At 40.3% G+C, this 23,011-nt stretch overlaps 2 protein-coding genes across 3 annotated transcripts; one reads left to right on the top strand and one right to left on the bottom strand.

The window, feature by feature from the left end:
* Nucleotides 1-124: 124 nt before the first annotated feature.
* ano6 (anoctamin 6) lies at nucleotides 125-15,605 on the bottom strand. The gene is made up of 20 exons (XM_075471489.1): nucleotides 15,328-15,605; nucleotides 11,767-11,837; nucleotides 11,135-11,263; nucleotides 9,081-9,146; nucleotides 8,716-9,003; nucleotides 8,342-8,455; nucleotides 8,110-8,225; nucleotides 7,892-8,026; nucleotides 7,635-7,737; nucleotides 7,310-7,370; nucleotides 6,997-7,142; nucleotides 6,776-6,853; nucleotides 6,313-6,541; nucleotides 6,055-6,224; nucleotides 5,872-5,969; nucleotides 5,603-5,733; nucleotides 5,162-5,367; nucleotides 4,204-4,406; nucleotides 2,342-2,447; nucleotides 125-2,210 (listed from the first exon to the last, which is right to left on the bottom strand). Exons 1-20 carry the CDS (start codon nucleotides 15,416-15,418, stop codon nucleotides 1,995-1,997), a joined length of 2,757 nt encoding a protein of 918 aa, XP_075327604.1. The 5' UTR covers nucleotides 15,419-15,605; the 3' UTR covers nucleotides 125-1,994.
* Nucleotides 15,606-15,992: 387 nt separating this feature from the next.
* ints13 (integrator complex subunit 13) lies at nucleotides 15,993-22,809 on the top strand. Of its 2 annotated transcripts, none has more exons than XM_075471488.1 (18): nucleotides 15,993-16,439; nucleotides 16,521-16,576; nucleotides 16,825-17,070; nucleotides 17,214-17,288; nucleotides 17,418-17,620; nucleotides 17,862-17,942; nucleotides 18,074-18,164; nucleotides 18,254-18,382; nucleotides 19,583-19,667; nucleotides 19,933-20,025; nucleotides 20,265-20,354; nucleotides 20,529-20,707; nucleotides 20,795-20,959; nucleotides 21,086-21,240; nucleotides 21,349-21,579; nucleotides 21,728-21,858; nucleotides 22,262-22,397; nucleotides 22,557-22,809. In XM_075471488.1, the coding sequence occupies exons 3-18, from the start codon at nucleotides 16,846-16,848 to the stop codon at nucleotides 22,591-22,593; spliced, it is 2,106 nt and encodes a 701-aa protein (XP_075327603.1). In that variant the 5' UTR covers nucleotides 15,993-16,439; nucleotides 16,521-16,576; nucleotides 16,825-16,845; the 3' UTR covers nucleotides 22,594-22,809. The 2 variants fall into 2 exon arrangements, with proteins under 2 accessions (XP_075327603.1, XP_075327602.1); XM_075471487.1 differs by having other exon boundaries at nucleotides 16,820-17,070.
* Nucleotides 22,810-23,011: the final 202 nt, after the last annotated feature.

Raw genomic sequence — 23,011 nt, 5'->3', positions numbered from 1 at the left:
CAGTATTATTGTGCTCATGACTCATTTCTGTCTGAATAAAAGTGACTCAGACAAGCTGATATCATCTAATCACTGCAAGATCAAATACCAAGAGAAAGAGGTTAAAAAACTGAGTGACACTTGGTAAAATATAAAATGGTGGAAAGCTTTTACTTTTTAAGCTGTTTACTTTAACATAACACAAACAACAGATAAAAAAATAAACAATTCAGGGAAATGATCAATCAAAAAAAACAATGCAGATATGCATCAGATTTTGCTGATAAATGTTAAATGATACAACTTTCGTACATGGTGGTAGTAACACCATTGTTTAGGGTCAAAGGAATGATAGTTTTGGTTAATACACAGGAAACAACTGCACTGTCGGAAACCTCAGAATATAACATGCAGTCCAGTGGTTATGGCACAGGAATTTGACCCTGTAAATAAAAGCAGCTCAGACAAAACAGTGCATAAGCTTCAAGTACAAGCCGGAGCAGAAAAAGAGTTTGTACTCAGATCAACAGACAAACCACTTCATACTGTTGCAGTCATAACACAGGTTAAGTTGAATAGGATTTGACATGAGGCACCTTTTTGTGTACATTTGCATACTTAGATTAATCAACACGCATGCATTATTAATATGTTTTAAGATCAGTTTCCAAACTGATCTCAAGGTAAATTGTCTCCCAAGCACATTTGGTTAGAAGAGCACAGCTTAAACAAAGTATATTTTAACACCCAGGGACTCCCCTCCTCTGTGCAACACAGAATAAACTGGCTTTTATCAGAGTAAACAACAACAAAACACTTTATTGTCGTTGCATTGTGTTCCAAAGAGGTGGACATTTGTTTTAGCAATACTGATAGTTAACAGCAGAATTTAAGAAAAGAAAGCTTCATGGATAGTAAGAGCAGAGGGATTCAGCCAGGCTAAAATGTAACAGTCACAAAACTGAAAGACTCCGCTGGTAAAAGCAGTCATCATTTTGAGGAAGAAGGGAAGTTTTTTCTGGCACATTAGCTCAAACAAGTACCTTGAGTGCTTTATGAGCGACTGATTGTAAACTGATCCATCTGTTTAACCACTTAGCAAATTCCCATCTGCTGATATAGTCCAACAGACAGACGTCGAAAGAGAGGAAAAGAAACACAATTTCTCCATTTGGGTTTTTAGACTTAACCTTCTCTATAAATGTTGCTGTTTAAAAGTCTAAAAAGATTAAAATGCACAAAAGCTTTAAGAAAAACAACCATGTGGTCATAGTGCTACTTATTGATCAGATGGTAACAAAGTTGTTTCACAACCTCCATCTGTTACCGAATATTCAGTCTGATGCAAACAAAATGGGCAAGTTTCACTTAATTACCCCAGAATAATGACACTCTCAGAGAATATAGAGGGTAGAGGCCATTTGCATTTTCCTGCTCGACTTCAGTGAGACAGTTTAGGATAGTGGTTAAAGTGGTAGACAAGAACATTGTGGTTCCTTCTTTCTAAGTTTATAACCTTGTTTTAAAAACAAGTTTTCTTTCATATAGCTGTCCACAGCCTAAGTCCAAACCTTGTGCCACATGAAAACATGTGAGTTTGCTGGTTTAATGAAAAGTTTTAGGAAATGTGAATGAGGCTGTAGATGATAAAGAATATCATTTGATTGTCTCATCTACGGGGTCTTGTAATTGGTGGATAGTAGAGGTCAGAATGGGGGATCTGCCTTGGGTGAAGTCGAGTTAGGACTACCCAGAAGGTACGTGAAAAAGAGAAGAACAGAAGAATGGATGGATACAAGAAGGTGTGAGTAAGGGTGGTGATGAGATGGATCAGGTTAAAGTCATATTGGGTCTTAATTTCGTTGCTGATTCACAGGGTGTTGAGCAGGATGTAAACAAACATTTGTGGACGCAGAAAAAAACAAATAGTAATAATCAATATACTGTGTAAAAACAGAAAAACCACTTCCTGGTTATACAGCTAAAATAGTCTGATGTCCTTTTGCCATTGTTTTCTATGAGGAATCCATTTCCATCTCCTCCTTTGCCATGTTTGCGTGGCTCAAAATCTCATCTGCGGCTGGTTTCAAACGTTTGGTCACCAGCTTCAGATTGGTCTCGTGGAGAATCACTTGGGTCAAGTACTTCTCTCGTTTGATTTGTTCCTTGACAGCATACGGGACATCTGGGATCATGTAGGACAGGATGAACTTGGTGAAGTAAACAATGTGCTGCAATGAGAGAAGAAAGATGAAGACATCAATATGACATGCTTTTAATGCTCTAATAATAGTTGGTCAAATCTTTTTTTTTTGTTTTGGTCAGAATGATCCCCGGTTAATCTATAATTATTTTTACTCACCTCTACAACAATTATGAATGCCATTTTGCCAGCAATCACATGCCAGTAGAAGATGTTGTGCTCGTACTGTCTGTGGTGTCCTCCAGGAAACCGATAATCTCGATACCTGAAAGGGACATTTTTTTCTTTTTTCAGACTCAGACAACTTGCTGTGCATGCGTTCCTGGCACAAGTCCTGGCATTATTTCATTTTATGTTTGTACATGATCATAAAATACAGTTAAAACATATCATTTCAGCTTAAATTTAGAGTAGGTCAATTTTAAGGACAAAAGAAAAAACAGCATATATTCTGAAGATATTCTGAACGCAACTCTAAAAGTTCAATGTGTCCTCGAAACAGCCACCTTTGCCTTTGATCTGAACACTGACTATTCTGGCAAGAAGCTTTTCTATGTGGTCTGCTGTCATTTCTCCACATGTGGTTGGAAGACAAACAGAGCAACGGTGCATTTGTTGGCTGTGTGGTTCACACCCTCTGGTCGACCACATTCCAAACAGGTTCAATAGAAATGGGGTTGGCTTGACTTAACAAAGATCTCACACTCTGACAGTCTAAGACTCAGTTTCTGTCATTTGCAGTCCAATGTTGATGGCCCTTTGCCCACTTAAGGGGGGGGGCATGTCTGCGTTAAGTGCGACACACAGGCAGACGACCTGGTTTCCGACCATAAACAGCCCTTCAGTCTCTACCTCTTGTTTTCTTTCTAGAAATTCTGTCATGCATATCTACTACCTGAAGCTGTTTCTGCATATTTGACGCAGACACTGCAGCAGGTTATCAGACTAGACACACGGTCTGAGAAGTTATTTTAAATTGCACCTACTGATGTTTGGCATTTTTAGCTTACTTGTGCTCTTTATTAAGCTTTGTACCATTATCTTTGCTGTCTAAAAATAATAACAGACCCTCTTGTTTACAAGGAAAGCTCCTTTTGTTTCTTCATTTCTTTGAAAGAGTGTCTTGATTATCTTTAACAAAGCTTTTTATAAATATAAAATACCACTTAACATTCTATTTTGTGGAGACAAACACAAAAGAATTATGTCCACTGAAAGTTGGTGAGCAAAATTGTCTGAAACTGACAGAAGTGCAATTAAACAATGTATTACTGCAACTACAATACTTTTAAGTGTTGGACAGCCATGTTGGATTCTGAGGTCTTGGCCGATGAAGTTCCTTCAACATTTCAAAGTGGAAATCCAATTTTGGCCGGAGTTCAAGAAAAGTTTTTCCAGCATTTCCTAAAGGCAAATCAGAAATTCCTGCCTCTAAGTTTAAGGGGAACCTTAAATATATATATATATCTTTATATATATATATGAGATGCGTACCATGTGTGTACCAAAGATTTAGGCCATTATACAGTATATACACCATGCAACATACATGTTTGTGTGTTCAAAGCTCTACAACACAACCTACCTATCAACCTCATTAAACTGTGAACCTATCATATGATTGCACACATGATAGCAGGAATCTGTGTTGAATGGACGGTTGATATTCCACCTTTATATCTAGACAGTTTATTTCTTTTTAAGTTGACGTACATGAATATGAGCCACTGAGTGAAAGCTGGAAGGCTGATTCTGCTCAAATGGAACATGCTACAGTAGAGCTTTGTTACTCCTTTTAAGGTATGTAGCTTTTAATGGTAGAATCGGAAATAATGGCAATATAAAGTGGGGTATATGTCATCATTTCAGCACTATTTAGGGAACCTATTGGAATATACTTCTGTTTAAATGAACATAAAAGCATGGAATTGAATGAAAGTTCAACATAAGAAATTAAACTGCTGTTCTTACACACAACAGAAATATAAACAGAACAGATACAGATGTGTGTGTCTTTTTACCTGCAGGTGTGGAGGTTGGGAGGGAGAGACTCTTTGAGTTCGGTTATATTTTGGCGCAAATCGTCGATGTTGAATATTGACAGGGAGCTGTTGATGTAACCCTGCATGGTGTGATTAGTGTGATCTCCATATGGGTACACAGAGAAAGACCAGTAATAGACCAACCGTGGGATCATGTCTGATGTAAAAGCAATGATCATAGCCTGTTGAGACAAAAGAACACCAAGTGAGTGTCGTGAAAGCAGGAAGTAGGTTGTCAAGGGTTTCTTCAGTCAATGTAAAATTTATAGTAATCTTCCTGTGATTCCAAAAAAAAGCTTTAATAAGCAAACACAGTGAGTCACTGCTGAAGACACCAGTGTTCTTTTCTTCCCATTCATCGTTTACAAGGAGGGCTTTGCATATTTCAGCAAGACAATGCTAAACCACATACTGTATCGATTACAACAGCATGACTTCATAGTCAAAGAGTTATTTTGCTGGACTGGCGTGCCTGCAATCCAGACCTTTCAACAATTCAAAACATTTGGTGAATCATGAAAGAAGACTCAAGACTGTTCAGCAGCAAGAACATTCCTCTCTTAAAGGCCTAGCAACTGGTGTCCTCAGTTCCCTGGCGTTTACTGACTGTTGTTCAAAGAGGAGGGCAACAGAGGTAAACATGGCCCTGTCCCAACTTTTTTGAGACAAGTTGCTGCCATCAAATTCAGGACATGAGATATGTTTTCTATTACTTTCTCCATATAAAACATTGGTTTGTGATGTTTTCATTGACATATTGCAGTGTCCAAACATTTTTGGAATTGGGGTTGTGTTATAGAGGTGCACATTCAAATGAAATGACATAAAACTGAGAACAAAATTAATATAATGCCGTACAAATGTTTCACTGCAGGGCTGACATTGGAACATATACAGCACAACTATAGCTAAGAAAGAACTTTGAAGACAAACTTACATTTGTTGCAACAGCTAAGATGGCAACGCCTTGAAGAATGGGCTGCCAGGCCCCTATATCCTGGGCCTTCTCTGGCACATTGCGACGACACTGAGTTGTTATTTTCCAAGCATCCACCCGAATCTCAAACAGATTGTTGAGCAGAGCAAGAACCGGAGCCAGAGGGAAGGAGGCCACAAACAGGGTCACAAAGCCGAACTGGATGACTGTCAGGGACAAAGCAGAAACAAATGATCCAGAACTCCACTACACCTGGTCCAAGAGTGTAACTTTCATCCCTTTAAGTTCCTATAGACAGATAATACATAGTGATATGGCGAACAATCATTTTCCACTTTATAAATTCATTTGGAGTGAACCGCAGCGCATGCAACCAGCTCCTGAGCTACAGCTGCAGATGTAACAGAAAATTTTGGAGGTGAAGTTTTATGGCCATCTTACCCATCTCAAGATATTCATAAAATAGTCCCAGTTTTGAAATGGACTGGAGCTCGTAGTCCTGCTCCCAGCGAGGTTTCACCTTTTCTGAGGCCGCACGAGAGCAGTGGCGGGAAATCAGATTCTTCAACCATCTGTGAAGCAAAGGAAGAATTAACACACAGCAGCGGTAGTTTAGTCTCAGGAAGACAATGGGGAATTTACACAGGCTGTTTGGTGTCCGTGTGTCTGACATTCAGTAAGAAAAGAGCTCTTTGATTCTGACTGCTTACGGGAGCAAGACTTCTTGGATGTTGTTCCAGATGGCCTTTCCCCCCATGATGATGGAAAGCTGAGTGGTCAACTCAATCAGACAACCACCGGGATCACACTGAAAAAGCAAGGCACACAAGAGTCAGATATCAAAAGTTAGCAAGTTAAACATATTGGAGCTAAGCCAGTCAGACTGACAGTACCTCCTCATTTCGGTATTTTCCCAGCAAATAAACAGGGTCTCCAGGATGGCCAACTGCTTTTCCTTTTACAAAGGCAATGTAGAAACAAGAGGAGTAGTAGTTGACAAACTGAAAGAAGAACATCTTCAGTGTCAGGCTGTTTTCGTAGTCAGTCCTGGTCCGTGGAAGTTCTGGGATTGAATCAGAGATGAAAAGTTCGGGGATTAATCCATGTTCTCCTCAGTGGACGGCAAAACTACCGGTGCAGCATCAACTCACCAAAATCCGTGATCCAGATGGCGACTCGCTCATAGAGAACATTGAGGATCATGATGACAACAAAGCTGATGAGGGAAGCTGTGACGGAGGTGGCCATCTGAGGCGTCACATACTCCTTTATAGGCTCTAAATTCTTCAGGTCATTTTTTCTGAGATTATATGAGAAGGTAATGAAGACAGCCAGCCGGTACACAATGATGGCCACAATGGAAACGAGGATCAACATAATCTAAAGAACAAAAAAGCAATTTAAAACATTATTGTATCGCCTTTTTTTATAGTTTCATTCGAAATTTCATTGTCTAAATGTAAGTATACAATTATATAAATGAAAAGTTTAGTTTACAAAAATAGATCCATATCAATAACGTTAATTTAATCTGACTTCCTTTTCTAAGCAAAAACAGGCAGAACACACTACTACCTCAGACACATCAGAGTAAACTACAGTAAAAACAATTACCCAAAATAAGACAGTCCCCATTCCTATGGACACCCGAACGCATCGTCCACAGGCTGTGTATGGCACTTTTTCTTTCACCTGAACCACAAACATTCAAAGAAACAACACATGAAACAACTTTTTTTTCAACACACTATCTTTTAACTTTAAAAAAAACACAAAACAATTTTCTAAAAGATTCACGATTAGCTGGGAGAAAAAATTAACTGCGCATGTCTCACCCCCGTGACAGGGTTTTTTCTCTCGTGATTGCATTTGGCTTCATATTCCGGGCGAGGAGGCTCTGCCTGCTCCAGAAACTCCACAGTGTCCCATTCGTACTCCAACTCTGCCTGGTAACGCTTCCAAAACTCCAGGAACACAGTGACTGCAGGAAAAGAACGGAGGCAGGAAAAAAGCAAGCTATTCAGCAAAGGAAGCAACACTTGAAACTCTGTCTGAGCTACAGGTATGGCATGACTCAAAGTTTATTTGGACTTTGATAAAAGCAAAGACAGTGAAACTAACATCGAGCTGAGACTGTATCAAGCTTACCCCAGACTGACATAAAAATGGCAAACACCAAAGTTCCAAAGTTATCAAATATGCAAAGTTTCTGAAAAATAAAAGAGAGAAAGACAAATAAATAAACACGTCACTGCTGTCACTGAGTAAAACAGCAGCTTGACATATACTACAACTATGTGAAGTTCAGATAATACTGCTGACACGACCGTAAAAAAAACACACTATTCCAACATGTTAACCGAATTCTACGATTAACTGTTCAAATAATGTTCAGTTACACAAAGTATTGTAAATTCAGCTCGATTAGAGCAAAAATACAACATGTGTATAGCTTAAATGAAATAAAACTCACCTTTGAAGTGTCACAGGTGCTGTTTAATGTCCAGAATTTGCAGAAATCACACTGTGGACACATTACAATCTGTCCTCCAATATTAGGGTCGCACACCTCTTTGCTGCAGTTTACACACATGGGAGACATTATAAGAAAGGGTAAGCTAAAAAAGAATGTTGCAAAGATTAACAACAATGTGAAACACAAGTATAATTGTCATTTGTAGGCTGAATTAAATCTGCCAAACATTAAATGGACTCCATCATTTGCAGTACCTCCAGGTGCTTGTTTCTTGAGTTCTGTATCCATAAATGAAACAGCCCAGTCCCACAACAGCAGCCAGAGCCAACATTATTGTGTAGAAACCCAGCCAGGCGAAGTAAATACCGATCTTCTCCCCATAATACTTCCTGTGGGGAGGACAAACAGTTCTTTGTCGACGGGTACAGTTTCAAACATCTCTGTGAGAAGATTATAAACACCACAGGCGCACCTTATGAGGTCAAGTGGTTGCATCTTGTAGAAGCTCTTGGGATGAGCCCATTCTTGAAAGAGCTGATATCTCTCACTGGGACAACCATCCTCTTTGGATCTGACATTGAACCTACACTTGAATAACAAAATAGAAACATTATACATGTTACAAATCACTTTACGTCCAGTAAACTAGCACCACATCAATACACCACAGCATGCAGACAACGAGCAAAGTTAAAAAGACTTACATCGTGAAGGGGATAGGCGGCTTTGTACACTCCATTACCCAGCAGTTTGGTGATGCCAAACTTCTTCCTGCTCCCTCGGATTTCATAGGGGGCTCTGCTCAGGATGTAATATGCCTGGGAAAAGGAGAAGAGCTTACACGTTATCTTCACCGTATGCTTTCGCTCAATCAGCACGTAAGATAATAACATGATTTCTGTAACTTCAAATGGGCTCTGATTGAACTGCCTTTTTATATATTTAGAAAATTAAATCTGTGACTTTACTGAGCAAAAGATGTTTGCAAACCCCACAAAGATCTTTAGACTAACTCCATCCCATAAAAGAAGAACTTGCTGGCTGCCTGAACTGACTGCAACAGCATGTTGCAACTTGCCATCCTGCTCCTCATGGAAGGAGTGAAGAAGAGGTCTTTGTCCTTGATTAAGAAGTACTCCTGGTGGTCTTTCTCAAAAGGTGCTGTGAAGAAATCCGTCTCCTTGCTGATCAGGTTTTCACTGGGGTAAAAGGCCTTGGTGATGCAGGACAGAAAGCGCCACATGGAGGGGCGGGAGGACAGGTCGTTGGGCTGGATGGGAACCTTGATGTGCAGGACCTCAGCGTAGGTGCACAGCACATCCCACGGCATGTGAACTTTCACAAATATGACTTTCTCATCCACTACCTGCAGAACACAGCGAGAGCTTAGTTTAAGCAGGAGAGACGGGAAGAGAAACAAGCTTCAAATGGCTTTCAACTTACAGAGTGCGTGGCCTCCAACTCCAAGCCCATCTTCATTAAGCTGGCCTCAAAGTACTCTCGCTGCCTCTTCAGGGAGAAAAAAAACAACAAAAAACAGAAAAGCTTCAGTGAACTTCTCGTTTAAAAACTTGCAGCTCTTCTTTGGCAATTCTCAAACACAAGTGTGTGTGCTTTACTGATGTTCCAATTTGTCCAAGATCAGCTAATCCTGTGAATGAGTACAATTAATTTGATCGAATTTCAAAATATTGTTTTTATGTAAGTCATGACAGCTTTTTTTTTAATGATCTAACATGAATAACAATCTTATTCATATGTTGCTATAATATCGTTTTCCTTTTACTTTCTATTCCGATAACACGTGAATTATTTACACTGTAAATAAGCCCCACGAATACTGCCAGCAAGTTGGGCCACAACACAGACTCCTGTTGACAGTATATCAATAAATATTGCATAAAAGTGGACTAAAAGAGACATTTAAGGGATTAGTACAAAAAGAACATGAAAACTTATGTGAAACTACAAATAATAGAAAAGATCTTTTTTGATAAACTGGAATCATTATCAAACAAGCTGGTTTATTCTTCCAAGGTGAATAAAAACTATGATGTACACTTATATACATTTCTACTATTTCATTGTAATGACTGGTTTTGTTTCAATTATTATTATTTTTTTTAAATGTGTCCAAGACAAACAGGAAATTTGAAAAGAAGAGAACATTAAACACTGAACTTATATTCAAGAAAGAAAGGCAAGTTTGTTTCATCTAAGTAATTTGGCCACCACCATCTCAACTGAGCCAGAGTGGGAGCAAAAGAAGGTTGCGAAACGTCTGTTTGGACGAGTTCGACAGTGAAAAAAACAACATGAAGGGAGTGTCTGACAGACGGCGGTGCAGCTGACACCTCAGTGGAGCTTTGGTTTGTTTGGTATGAATCTCCTCAGCTGCATTGGATCTGCAGTGAGGAGGCACAAACTCTGACTTTGACTGACTGAACCAGCTGGGTTTTCCAACTACTTACCTCAAACTGGCTCATCGGCTTTTACAGATATGGGTTGTGTTGCAGGGCATGTTTTCGGTTTACACTCACTACCTGCTGCAGAAAAGAAACTCCCTCTATCATATCAGATTTCAAAGACTTGAACACGCATCGCAGCAAACATGATTTTTCTCCCAATTGCTGCTGCTTACTCCATCAATTGATCATGATTTTATAAATCACAGAAGACATTCTCGATTTCAAAACTTCTCGAGGCTTTGAATTGCAACACCGTAAGTCTTTAATGTGTATGGTGCCATAGTTTCACCAAACATTTTATTGCACAAACAAAGTAAGCCCATTGTGAAAGACAACAAACACACCTGAGTATATCAGCTCATGTCTCAGTTTTCTGTTTCTCTGTCTTCAACCACTTAAAAACTGAATTTACCAGTTTATCTTTGATGAATTATAATGTCAGGCAGAGTTTAGACGAGAAAACTTTTAAAAACATTATCTATTAAAAACATTTTGGTGGTCTAAGTGAAGGAACGACACTCTTCGTTTGCTCGTCCTCCGCTGCAGGATAAAGCAGGCGGCTGCGCTGAACACTCAAAGCGGTGTTTGATCTTCTACACGCAGTCACAGCTAAACAGTTTAAAGTCAAACACTGTCATCCTGGCGCAAATACAAAACACCTTTTGCAAATAGGCAGAAGTCAGTACAGTTTGTATGAGTAATAAAATGCACGTCCTTATATTTTAAATATTATATATACTATATTCTAAAAATAACTCGTGAAGAACCTGATAAAACACCAGAAAATCAAAAATCCTTTACAGTGCAAGGTAATCTTATATTTTCAATTGAGACTTAAGTTAAAATTCACTGTTTTCATAACCACATTGAGATCTTTAACTGTAAGTATTGTTTGACTTAGGTAGCAATTGATTTATCAAAGGAACATTTGCAGTACTTAACGGTACATCGAGCTGTTATATTTATATATATATATATATACTATACTGAACGAAGTAGGTCAGAAAGATGAAAAAATGAGTAACTTACTTTATGCTTCTGGGATGAGTGCCTCTTATCAAAGTCCTTCTTGTCCTCATCTTCATACACCAAGATGAAATCAATCCTCCGCACGCCGTCATTGAAGAATAAGGAGTCTGGTTTGTCGTTGAAGTCCACCTGAGGGCAAAAACTGGGCTCATCAGGCAGCTCTGCCGGCTGAAACTCATACTCCTCCTCGTCCATAATGTCATACATGTTGAACACCATGAAGAGCAAAAGGACAGTTTTTAGCCGGTCCGAGCCGAGATATTGTTTAGAGCTGTCCTTGACGGGCTAATTTCATCTCTGATGTTGGCCTTGAAGTGGAAATGGGAAATGTCAACAAACATTAGGATGCCCGCCCTCTGCCTCTTTCCCTCCCTCTCTCCACATAAAAAGACTTGTGACAACACAAAGTATTATCAAAGCTCGAGCTGAAATTGCTCTCATGTTAGAATGTCCCAATTGTTTCTTCTCTGCCAACTTAATTTTTTATTGTTCCCAAAGAAACTGAGGAAAGGAAAGACAGAAGTTTAAGAAGTCCTAATAATAACAAGTACAAGTGCAATCCAGCAGTCAGTGTAGAACCAACAGATGCAGATAACACATTAGACCAACATCAACAGACAGCTGTCACTCACCAGATGTGCTTTGGCTACTTTTGCTCCTTCTTTGATAGAGTGATATGTGGGCATAAACTCCTGAGGGTACACTGTGAAAGAAAAAGGCCAGGCGCGTGAATAAGCATACGATCCTGTTTTAATATATATACATATAAAAAAAACATATTCTTTTAATTGCCTTATCATTTAGTTGTGCTATATAAATAAATGAGCCTGGCCTTACCATGCCAATCTGGACGCAAGCATAGAAACAAAAAGAAAATGCAGCAAACAACAAATAAGAGTTTGAATTTCAGCAGGGAGGTTTTGTGGTGATATAGGTCAGTTCAAACTTTCACCCACAAATAGAAGTCTGTAATATACACGTGAGAAATCTTACTAATCGTGTCCTCAGAGATGTTTTGTCAAAGTTTTCTCAAACTCTGAGCCTGGAATGTTCATTTGAGTAGCAATGAACTCACACTAAACTTTCACATTTTATCCTTATCTATTGATAAGAGATTTACAAATAAAACATTTTCATGCAGGGATATAATTTATAACCTGATTTACATCAAATTTCATTCCTTAAGAGACACCTTTTTTGTGGCTGTTGACAGTATAAATATAAAAAGAATAAACGCAGATATCCAAACTCCCTCTAATAAGCCCATAAAACTTCTCAAGAATGATTCAACATAGCTTTCTGTTCTGGATGTTTTAGCGTAAAACTACTATATAATAAATAATAATAAAGCTTATTGACCCTCCACATACAGGTATATATGCTTTGCTTGTGCTTGATCCTGTTCAGCTGCATTTTCTCCAGGAAACTGACCACAACAACATTAAAGGATAAGACCGGTTTTTTGACATTGGGCCCTTGATTTCACATTATAACATGATGTTCTACTCACCCCTGCTTGTTGTTGGTCATTTGGAGCTGTTCCGAAGATATTCGAGAGGCGTCTGGCTGCTCTCTTGAGATATTCGGCCATGAAACGGTTTCCTATGGGCAAGCTTATACAGGCACAAACTATGCTGTTTATAATTTATTAATTACTGTACATTAGCACTGGTAACGTGGAGGTGCGTCGCTTACTTAAAAAAATCCGGGTTATTGTAATTTTGATTTTTTTGTCGTAAAGTGGGTGTTACTGACGTCATCGTCGTGCTACTGCCACAGACAGCCCACAGACCTGCTGCCTATTTATTCATTCGGCTAAAATTCAAAATTAGTAACCCGGATTTTTTTAAGTAAGCGACGCACCTCCACGTTATCAGTGCTAGTGTAAAGTAATTAATAAATTATAAACAGCATAGTTTGTGCCTGTATAAGCTTGCCCATAGGAAACCGTTTCATGGCCGAATATCTCAAGAGAGCAGCCAGACGCCTCTCGAATATCTTCGGAACAGCTCCAAATGACCAACAACAAGCAGGGGTGAGTAGAACATCATGTTATAATGTGAAATCAAGGGCCCAATGTCAAAAAACCGGTCTTATCCTTTAACGTTCAGCCTCGGCGGTGCTCCCTGGAGCGGCAAAGACTGTTATTCATTTCCCTAAATGCGCTGTTCCTGTTGATACTTTTAAAACTCTCACAGACAATTTCCCACTCTCCTCAAGGTTGTACAACCCTTTGGGAAAAAAATTAGAGTGATATGTCACCGTCGCCCGCAGTGTTTTCCTAAATGCTCAACTTACAGCATCAAAACCACTGAAAACATAAAAGAAAACCAACGCATGCTCCACAATAAACTTAATAAATGTGTTGCAAGTGCAAAATAGATGACACATATATGGAAAGTCTTGTAATCCTGCCGTTAAAGTGGAATACTAACTAAGGACAGATGTTGTTTTCAACACATGTTGCTATAGTAACATGGAGGGAAGAATCCCTGCAAATCGTGTAAGACTTTCCGTTGACAAAGGCTGAGCTCTAACTTTGCACTTTGACAGTTCAGACTCTAGTTGAACAGTCAAGGCGTCTTTTCCTTCTTTATTTTTTTTGGCTTCAGCAGGTCCACTTGGAAATCAAAGACCGGATTCCTCGACAAATCTGACATCCTGGATGTTTTTTTAAGATCTCACAGGTTAACTCTCAACACAAACCCCAGAAGAAAAAAAACGCAATCGACCCACAGCGAAGCAGTGAGTCTGATTCTTTTCAAAACAATATAGAAACTACGGCCAAGGCGCCCCCCTACACTTAAAAATCTCTTGTCCTGCCACAACCCACCAACTGAGAATTAACTTCCTCTCTAGAGATCATTACAAGACAAGCAGACAGGAAACGCTTATCAACATCAAATACTGGGGAAATGTGTTGTTTTTGTTACAAATGGACTTTAATGCCAAAAACTCTAATAGATATTTATCAAAGCAATTCTTGGTAGCTTGTAATTGTGTATTCTCCATGGGAGATAAGATCATCCATCCATGCATTTTCTATTTCCACTTAAATCAATTAATGGTCACGTGAGGGCTGGAGCCTATCCCAGCTGTCACTGGGCGAGAAGCGGGGTACACCCTGCACTGGATGCCAGTCCATCACCGGGCGAGATAAGACCAGTGCAAAAAACCTCCAGCAGATGACTGGCAGTATAGGTTCAGTGGTACAGGGGACAGAGCTGTTTCCATGACTGAGCTGCAGCATCCGGTTTACAACACTGTAAAGACAGCATTAGGTCGATCTGATCTGATGCCGAGCTCCTGAATCACTGTTTATTATGAAAGTGAAGCGGACTATAAATGTAATGAATGGGCCGGTATACTTCACACAGCATGATCAGAAAACAAGTTAATAATTTATCAGTCCATCAAAGGGAGAGCACTGACATGTTGTTTCCATTTCCATGTGGTGAGGGATTTTTAATACATTGCTCATGAACAAAGATCTTCCTAGAAATATATATATGGTGGTGAATTAATATGTGAGTAACTAAAAACCAGACAGACACAAAGGAGCTTATAGGAGAAAGAATCTATCCAATATTTGTTAAGCTCCAGCACCGTCTATTTTAAGATCTGCTTCAGAGCAACTTTATCTCACAGTTCCAGTCTGTAGTCGCAGGAATCTAAAGAATTCAAATAGCAAAGGAGTGAAAACAAATGAAATCTCTTCCAGTTAGTCTTTAGCTTCTCAGAGGAGCCACATCTTGGGATTTATTTACAAACTGGTGGTGAATTACTAACTGAAAGGCACATTTACATAAATGACAGATTCAGTGGTGTGCAAATTTGTGCACCATGCGCCTAAGGCTGAACGGTTATTCTCATGCATGCCGTTTGCATTATCTGCACTCTCAACCCTTTAAAGGAGACAACACAATGGAACCCACACCCATGTTTTGTGTGTAAAAGTTGAAAACTTGTGTTTGTAATAATGTAAGATGCAAAAGATCAAATAGGTTTAAAGGTTACATATAAAAACCATGCTGTCTGGGCTGAATTCAAACTACAGAGAAATGATGGATGAATACTTCAACTATCTGACGGACAGCATCACGTGAAAGCTTGTTGGAAACCCAGACAGAACGTCAGCACATGCACACAAAAGCAAAAATTGTGTCTTGCGAAAGACAAAGTGGCGCTCTCACCAACTTCCTCTTCGACCATGCCCATCTCCATGTCACCCATCTCCTCCATGTCAGAGACCGACTCCATCTCAAAGATGTCGCTTTCGTTCATAGTTTTCTTCTCGTGGGGCTCAGTCACATCACCAAAAACATGAACTAATTTACATTAGCAGAAATAGACCGGCAGCATAGTGCTGTTGTTTCAAAGCGGAACTCCGTCTCTCACACATTCCTGCTTTATTTCACAACAGAGTTTGAAACAGCTGAAGTTTGGTCAAGTTGAGGCTTGAGAAAATAAAAATCATAGGGGTGGGGTAGGTGGGAGGAGGCGGAGGAGGGTTGAAGGCTCCGTCGATTTTAACAAATACAGTTAGGCTACGCCCAATGTGGCTACACTCATAAACACTCGTTTTAAAGACATTTATCAACACAATTCAGCTTATTAAGTGGATATCGTGTAGAAAAACAACTTTAAGCCGTAGTCAAATAAACGTTAAAATTACTGCTGCAGTTTCATTAAACGTTAACCATTGCCAAAGCAAAACTTGACAGGGAAGCAGACCGAAAGTTAAAACTTCAAAGAAATCAGTTTGAACCTCAAATGTCAACTTGGGTTATACTCAAATTAGGTAGGAACTATTTCTAACTGATACTATTTGACTCGGGGACTGAAAATGAGGACGGAACATCACTGAACACATTTCCGCCAATAACAAACCTGCTAGCTTGCAACGGCTTTAAGTGCATTGTTTGTACTTGTCTCTTCTAAGTGTGTACAAGTGTTTTGTAACGTTTGCAGGGTCGTTAGTTACTTAGAAGACATTTAGCTCAGTATTGTACAATATCATACGAAGTTTTGTTTTCACTGCTGATGTTAAACGTGAATCAGCGAATAAATAAAACCATATAGTATTAGCTAACGGGCTAACGCAGTGGCCTGTGACATGCTACTGGATCAGGTCGGGTGACTTCAACTCGCAGATGATTCGGAGTTGGTCGTGATAAACATGTGCTAGCAGCCTGACAGGAAGTTTACGTTTTTTAATTTAGCTCTAAGAGAGCATCCTCCGGTTTACTGACGCTTTAGACTTTTTAATGAGCAGAAAGCTGTCTGCCGATAGGTTTTTAACCAGGTGAGTTCTCAGTGACTGATCTACAGGTCATTTTTGTACATAATCAACCACCATGGAATGAACTGAATGATATTTCTTTAGGTGTTGTGGATTTTGCCGTGCGAAAGCAGAAGAAGAGCAAACCTGACGGATGTCATGTAAGGACAAACTAACAGCAGCCTATGAGACAGTTTGATGGTCCGGTTGCAGAATTTTAATGGGATGGCAGCTGCCTCAGAAATGTTTAAAGTTTTATTGTAAAACGATAGAAGCAATCGCAATTACTATAGATTAGAATGATATAATCAGCGCTTGTTATGTGTATCCTGCTACATTTCTGATCATCACTAAAGGATGTCACCTGTGGTTAACGTTACTGAGTTCTCCTATCATTCTTCCAGATCAGCAGACACTGCAGTTTTGCAAAATGAAGATGTTCTCAGTGGCACACAAGACCGTCTTTGTAGTGGACCACTGTCCCTACATGGCGGAGTCGAGTCGTCAGCAGGTGGAGTGCGACGTGCTGACAAAGAGCCGAGCTCAAGGGGTTATTCCTTTGGCGCCCGTGTCCAAGTCGCTGTGGACCTGCGCCGTCGAGTGCTCCATGGAGTACTGCCGAATCCTCTACGATGTTTACCCAGTGGACAAACTGGTGAGCTTTGTTTTTGCAGCTCAAGCTTATTGTCCACCACAAAACAACAATTTTTGAAGAGACAGTCAAAGTCTCGAGTGTTTTAGTAAGTCTAGTCTGGGTGCGTCAGTGATGTTGCCATTGACTTTTTCTGGCCTTTACAGGTTAATTACATTGTGAGCGATTCAGAATTCCACATCTTGAACAGCTGGAGGCGGGAAGATCAGAGCACTCATGAGGTAAATTATTTTTTTTTTTAAACTGCCATATAAACTTTACTAAGGAGCCATTTTGACGAAATGACTGCGATCATTTTCGTGCAGAAGTCTTCTCCTGAATTAGATAGTTCCCCTTCCATCTCTTTGCAGCTCATGTCAGCTCTGGCAGCTGTTGGGCCGCCAAATCCACGTGAGGATCCGGAGTGTTGCAGCATCTTGCACGGACTGGTTGCCGCGGTGGAGTGTTTGTGCAAGATCACGGAGTTGCAGCACGAGAGACGCACAAGTCTGATGGAAACAGCCGAGAGAGTTGCCAACAGAGGCCGAATTATCTGCCTAACCAATGCGAAAAGGTAAACGCTGCCTTTAACGAGGCATTAATCAGAGGTTTTATAAGAAGTATGTCACACGCAACAAATGCTTTGCTCATTTGTTTATCTTAAGAATTAAAAATATTACTCTTTAATTTCATTACATTCTATGCCCAGTGGCCCGCAGCTTTACAGTCTATCCATAACACGTAGATGTTGTCATTGTACCTGTTCGTATTTAAAGGATGTCATACATCTTTTCTCTTTTGTGTTTTACCAACAGTGATACTCATGTGCGGATGTTGGAGGATTGCATTCAGGAAACCATTTTAGAACAGAACAAGCTGGCAGCAAGCTCAGACAGGTCAGTCGGTTACGAAAGAAAAGGATCTTTGAGTTGGTGAAAGGATTGTGAAATACATATCGATCATAACCATACCTGGATTTGACTTTTGGTTTTATTTCTTGTTGTGGTTTGGTGTTTGGGACTTTTAGGCTGATGGCCATCCAGCAGTGTGACCTGGTTCTAATTCACATCTACCCACAGGGTGAGGACACACTGGTGTCTGACCGACCCAAAAAAGAGGTGGGAGAAAAACCAGAGGGCTCGGCCACATCTAACCTTACCTTGGCACACATGTCAGTTCTAACTTTACCGCTCTCTTGCTGTTCCAGATCTCTTCTCTGCTCACCAGCGAGGTTCACAGTGTTCGCGCTGGGAGGCACCTGGCCTCCAAACTCAACATTCTCGTGCAGCAGCACTTTGACTTGGCTTCCACCACCATAACAAACATCCCCATGAAAGTAAAGAGCTTTTTCTTTTCTGTCCTGCCTTTCGTGTGTGGTTTTGCTCATTGCTTTTTAACCTACTTAAACTTTGACATGCTTTTTTTATTTGCTGCTTTAAGTAAAAAGTCAGATTTTAGTGCACAGTCACTTCTCTTTTATTGCTTACATTCTCCTTTCTCACTCATAATATTCCATTTGCTTGCTTAATCTTTAAGTATCTGCTCTTCCTTCCCTAAAATAACGCATGAAATTTTGCAGCCTCATCTTTTTGTTTATTTCATCTGCATGTTGATATGACTGTGACCCTGCTGCTGGTTTCATGCTGTATTTTCTGTTTTGCTAGCCCACATTAAATGTTTGCGAACAGGTTAGTACTCTGATCACACACACATCAAACTAAGGAAGGGGCAGAGTTTCCACCGTGTAATGTGTTTCATTTAAGCATCATTAAGCTTTTTTTTTTTTTTTTATCTGCCAATTGCCGGACAGATTTGATGGTGAGGCTCGAGCAGAGGACGGGCAACGCTGGTCTGGGAGTGCAGAGTTGTGCTGTGAAAGTTGAAATCTTGCACAGCAGAAAGTACCGTTTTATGTTTAGAAATTTCACCTTAAAACTGTACTGAACAAATTCAAATGTAGAGAATCTGAAAAAAAAAAGAAAAAAAACTTAGATCATGTGATAATGAGACCAGCGTTTCCTCCTCTGATTTATTTATCAACCTCAGTCTGTTAGGTTTGGATGGCATAAAACTTGTTTAGACTTCCCCTACTCTCTGTCCCACACCTTTTCAGCCCTCCATGACAAACACTTTTCATTTAGTGTCTCGATGTTGTCAGTTGTACTGTCTTGATTACTTATTTTTTTCTTTTACATGACCATCCATAAATATAGCGAATTCTCTTTGATTATTCTCAGTTTATTCTCTCTAATTTAAATCCCTATTGCCAGCATTCAATGCCTGAGCCCAAATATATATATTTTTTTGTTTGTTTTTATGTAGTCAAACAACTATAAAAGTAGTGTAAAAAGGCTAGAACACTAGTCTCTGAACTGAGGAGAAGAAGACATGCTTGAGTCACTGAACGAGTCAACATTTTCCTTTCACTTTGTCCATCATCACTTACCCTTTGGAACATGAAATCAGCAGTTACTCTATATTATAAGAGCTGACTTCACGCTAACCCATCGTTGTTATTGTCTGTGCGGACGGACAGGAAGAGCAGCATGCCAACACCTCAGCTAATTACGACGTCGAGCTCCTGCATCACAAAGACGCTCACCTGGAGTTCTTTAAAAGTGGTGAGTGCTCATGCTTCATACATGTCAGCGCTGTTGGTGCGAGTTTCTTTATGAGAGATGTATTTTTCAAAAGCATATTTAAAAAAAAAAAAAAAGAAAAAAGACCATTTGATGCACTGTTTTTGTACAATTTACAATTGAATGTAGAGTTTGACTGATTTTCAGATAATTTCTATAAATGTTCTGTTTAATTTCCATTTTTCACCATTGTGTTTTAAGATTTGGTTCATCCAAACTGATCATATGTGGTCTTTTTGTTGTGCAGGAGACTTGCATATGGCAGGAACCAGCACTCGGGAAAATGGACTCAAAGAGACCGTGACACTGAAATGGTGCACTCCACGAACCAACAGCATAGGTGGGCGAAGTCGGCGCATGTTCTCCCTTTTGTATTTAATTTGAAAGGTTTAGCATTATAAAATCTTCCCCTTTTTTTGCATCATTTAGACATTTCTTTAGATCATTTTGAAGCTGTTGTGGTTTAAGAAGTGATGTAAAGGATTTCCCTTTTCGGGGATTTCAGTGAAAGAGACACTATCGACTCGATGTGCAATAATCAATCATCTCTTTGTCTTTGTTTTCTGAAACCCACGGCAGAGCTGCATTACTGCACAGGAGCCTATCGCATCTCCCCGACAGACGTTAACAGTCGTCCCTCGTCGTGTTTGACAAACTTTCTTCTAAATGGTGAGCTGGATCAACCTTTTTTTATTTTTTATTTATTTTTTTAGTCCATTCTTTGTGGTTGCAGTTCTCCTTGGACTCTTCCTGAGATGATGTGCAAACCATTTCCACGCTCTGGAGTGATCCGCAAACTAACGTTAGCCTTGTTTACCGATTTCCTCTCGTCTTTTCCCGCAGGTCGATCAGTGCTGCTGGAACAGCCGAGGAAGTCGGGGTCAAAGGTCATCAGCCACATGCTAAGCAGCCATGGAGGCGAGATTTTCTTGCATGTGCTCAACAGCAACCGCTCCACCTTAGAGGACCCGCCCTCCATCAGTGAGGGCTGCGGAGGTCGAGTGACGGACTACAGAATCACTGTACGTTCAACTCACAGCAGCCGTGTTAAAATAAACAACTCAATTATTCCCTCTGTAAACTTTAAAAAACATATATTTTCCCATCAGGATTTTGGGGAATTTATGAGGGAGAACCGACTGACTCCTGTTTCAGAGTCTTCCCATGATCCTTCGGGGAAGCTACCCGTTGAGAGGGCCAAATCTCAGCTGGAGCGTCACACCAGATACTGGCCAATGATCATCTCCCAGACCACCATCTTCAACATGCAGGCGGTGAGCAGCATCCACACATGCTCAGCCTTCTCCCTCAATTACCTCTAGCAGAGATTTCCATCAACTTCTTAAATGTCCGGCATCTTCACATTTTTTTGCTTGCGTGTTCTTGATTTGCTCTAAAAGGTGGTTCCTTTGGCTAACCTGATCGTGAAAGAAACTCTCACTGAGGAGGACGTTCTGACCTGCCAGAAAACTGTCTATAACCTGGTAGACATGGAGAGGAAGAACGACCCACTCCCCATTTCCACGGTGGGATCCAGAGGCAAAGGCCCCAAGAGGTATTTTATGACATCTTTTGTTAAAAACATCCTCCAGCATCAACCCGAGTTTCCTCAAATAAGCAGCCAGCAGGGTTGGTAATGCATCTGCATTGGTGTGGTCTTCAGGGATGAACAGTACCGTATAATGTGGAATGAGCTGGAAACATTGGTGAAAACTCACGCCGGCGCCACTGATAGACACCAGCGAGTTCTGGAGTGCATCATTGCCTGTCGCAGCAAACCTCCAGAGGAGGAGGAAAGGAAGAAAAGAGGGAGGAAGAGAGAGGACAAGGAGGACAAGACGGAGAAAAATGGCAGCAAAGAGACAGAAGATAAAACCTGGCAGGACTCTGAGAGGTCAGTGGGTTCCGTTTGATTACAGTTTGTTGGCTTTCATGTGCAGCTTTCTCCTACCACCAGGGTTTCATATCATTGTTTGACCCTAAATGAACTCAGGGAAAGTCTTGCATTAATATCTGTTTTCTCGTGCTACACTGTACCGAAGACTAAAGGGTTTGCTGGAGAAGGAAGAGCAGGAGTCAGAGGTGATCAAGGATTCCCCGGACTCACCGGAGCCGCTCAACAAGAAGCCGCGCCTGATGGCCGAGGAGGTTCAGCCGCCAGAGAGAGCAAAAGGTTCCAGGGCTCATCATTTTTATCTCTGCTCAGAATAAAACAAAAAACGAGATTAGCTTTGAGAAATCATTAACAAACTTCCAGATGAGGACAGACTTTGTGTTTACAGGCAGTTTCAAATATTTGTATTAGTTTGTAGTCAAAATGGACACAAATGAGTAATTTCTACCTACTGAATTCAACTTTGTTTAAAGCATGAAACATCTTCTTGTAAAACTTTTGTATTCCAGGATTTAGAGAATACATTTAGAATTTGAAAGGAGAAAAAAAACTACAATTTGGAACATGAATGTACAGCTCAGCAGTCCATAACAGGAACGCTTTTAATGTCTACAGCAGTTTCAGACTCTCCTGCATTACTTTCCCAGCGACAACTTTTAAAGCTGCCGCCCCGTCTCTGCAGGTCCCGTCTCACTCCTCACCATGTGGACCAATCGAATCACTGTAGCCAATTCCAGAAAGCACCAGGAGTTCATGGGAAGAGCGAGCTCCGTCAACGACAAGTTTGAGTTGTACCAGCACCTCAAAGACGAGAATGGGTGGGTCATTAGAAAATAATGGACCAAAGCTTCCCTTTATGGATGGAATCCTGCTCTCAAATACGCTTTTAATAAACGTGCATCTATCAAGCTTTGCCTTTACACTGTGATTTTAATTTTTTTTTAAATGCACTAAACTGAGTTGTCCTCTGTTTGCAGGATGGATGTTCATGAAAATGGAAAGACGTCCAGATGATGTTTCCACAGTTTTCCAGTGCTCCATCTCATTCAAGGATGAAACTGAGGACCACAGTGTTTTTACGAGCTGGGAGTCATGTTCTGCTCCCAAAACAAGGACATGCAACTGTGGGGGACAGTGAACTCAAACAGGGAATTTATAAATTTTTACTCAGAATTTTGTAGATATGCTGTTCACATATTGTATTCCACAATAAAAGCCGACTGTAGAAAAGATTGCTGTTGGATTATTATTTTTGTTTTTAACAAATCATGCTGAATACGAATAAAGCCTTCATCATGAATAGAATGATGACTTTAAATCAAGACAGCTTTACAAGAACTGCTGTTTACTGCCACTGCTCCCGTTCATCTGCCCACTCCGACCTTTTCCACTGGGATTCAAGTGATCAATGGCACAAACAGTACAGAGCGAG

The sequence above is a fragment of the Odontesthes bonariensis genome, chromosome 8 (genome assembly GCF_027942865.1).
Source record: "Odontesthes bonariensis isolate fOdoBon6 chromosome 8, fOdoBon6.hap1, whole genome shotgun sequence".
Lineage (NCBI taxonomy): Eukaryota > Metazoa > Chordata > Actinopteri > Atheriniformes > Atherinopsidae > Odontesthes > Odontesthes bonariensis.
This window is presented reverse-complemented; position numbering and strand designations above follow the sequence as displayed.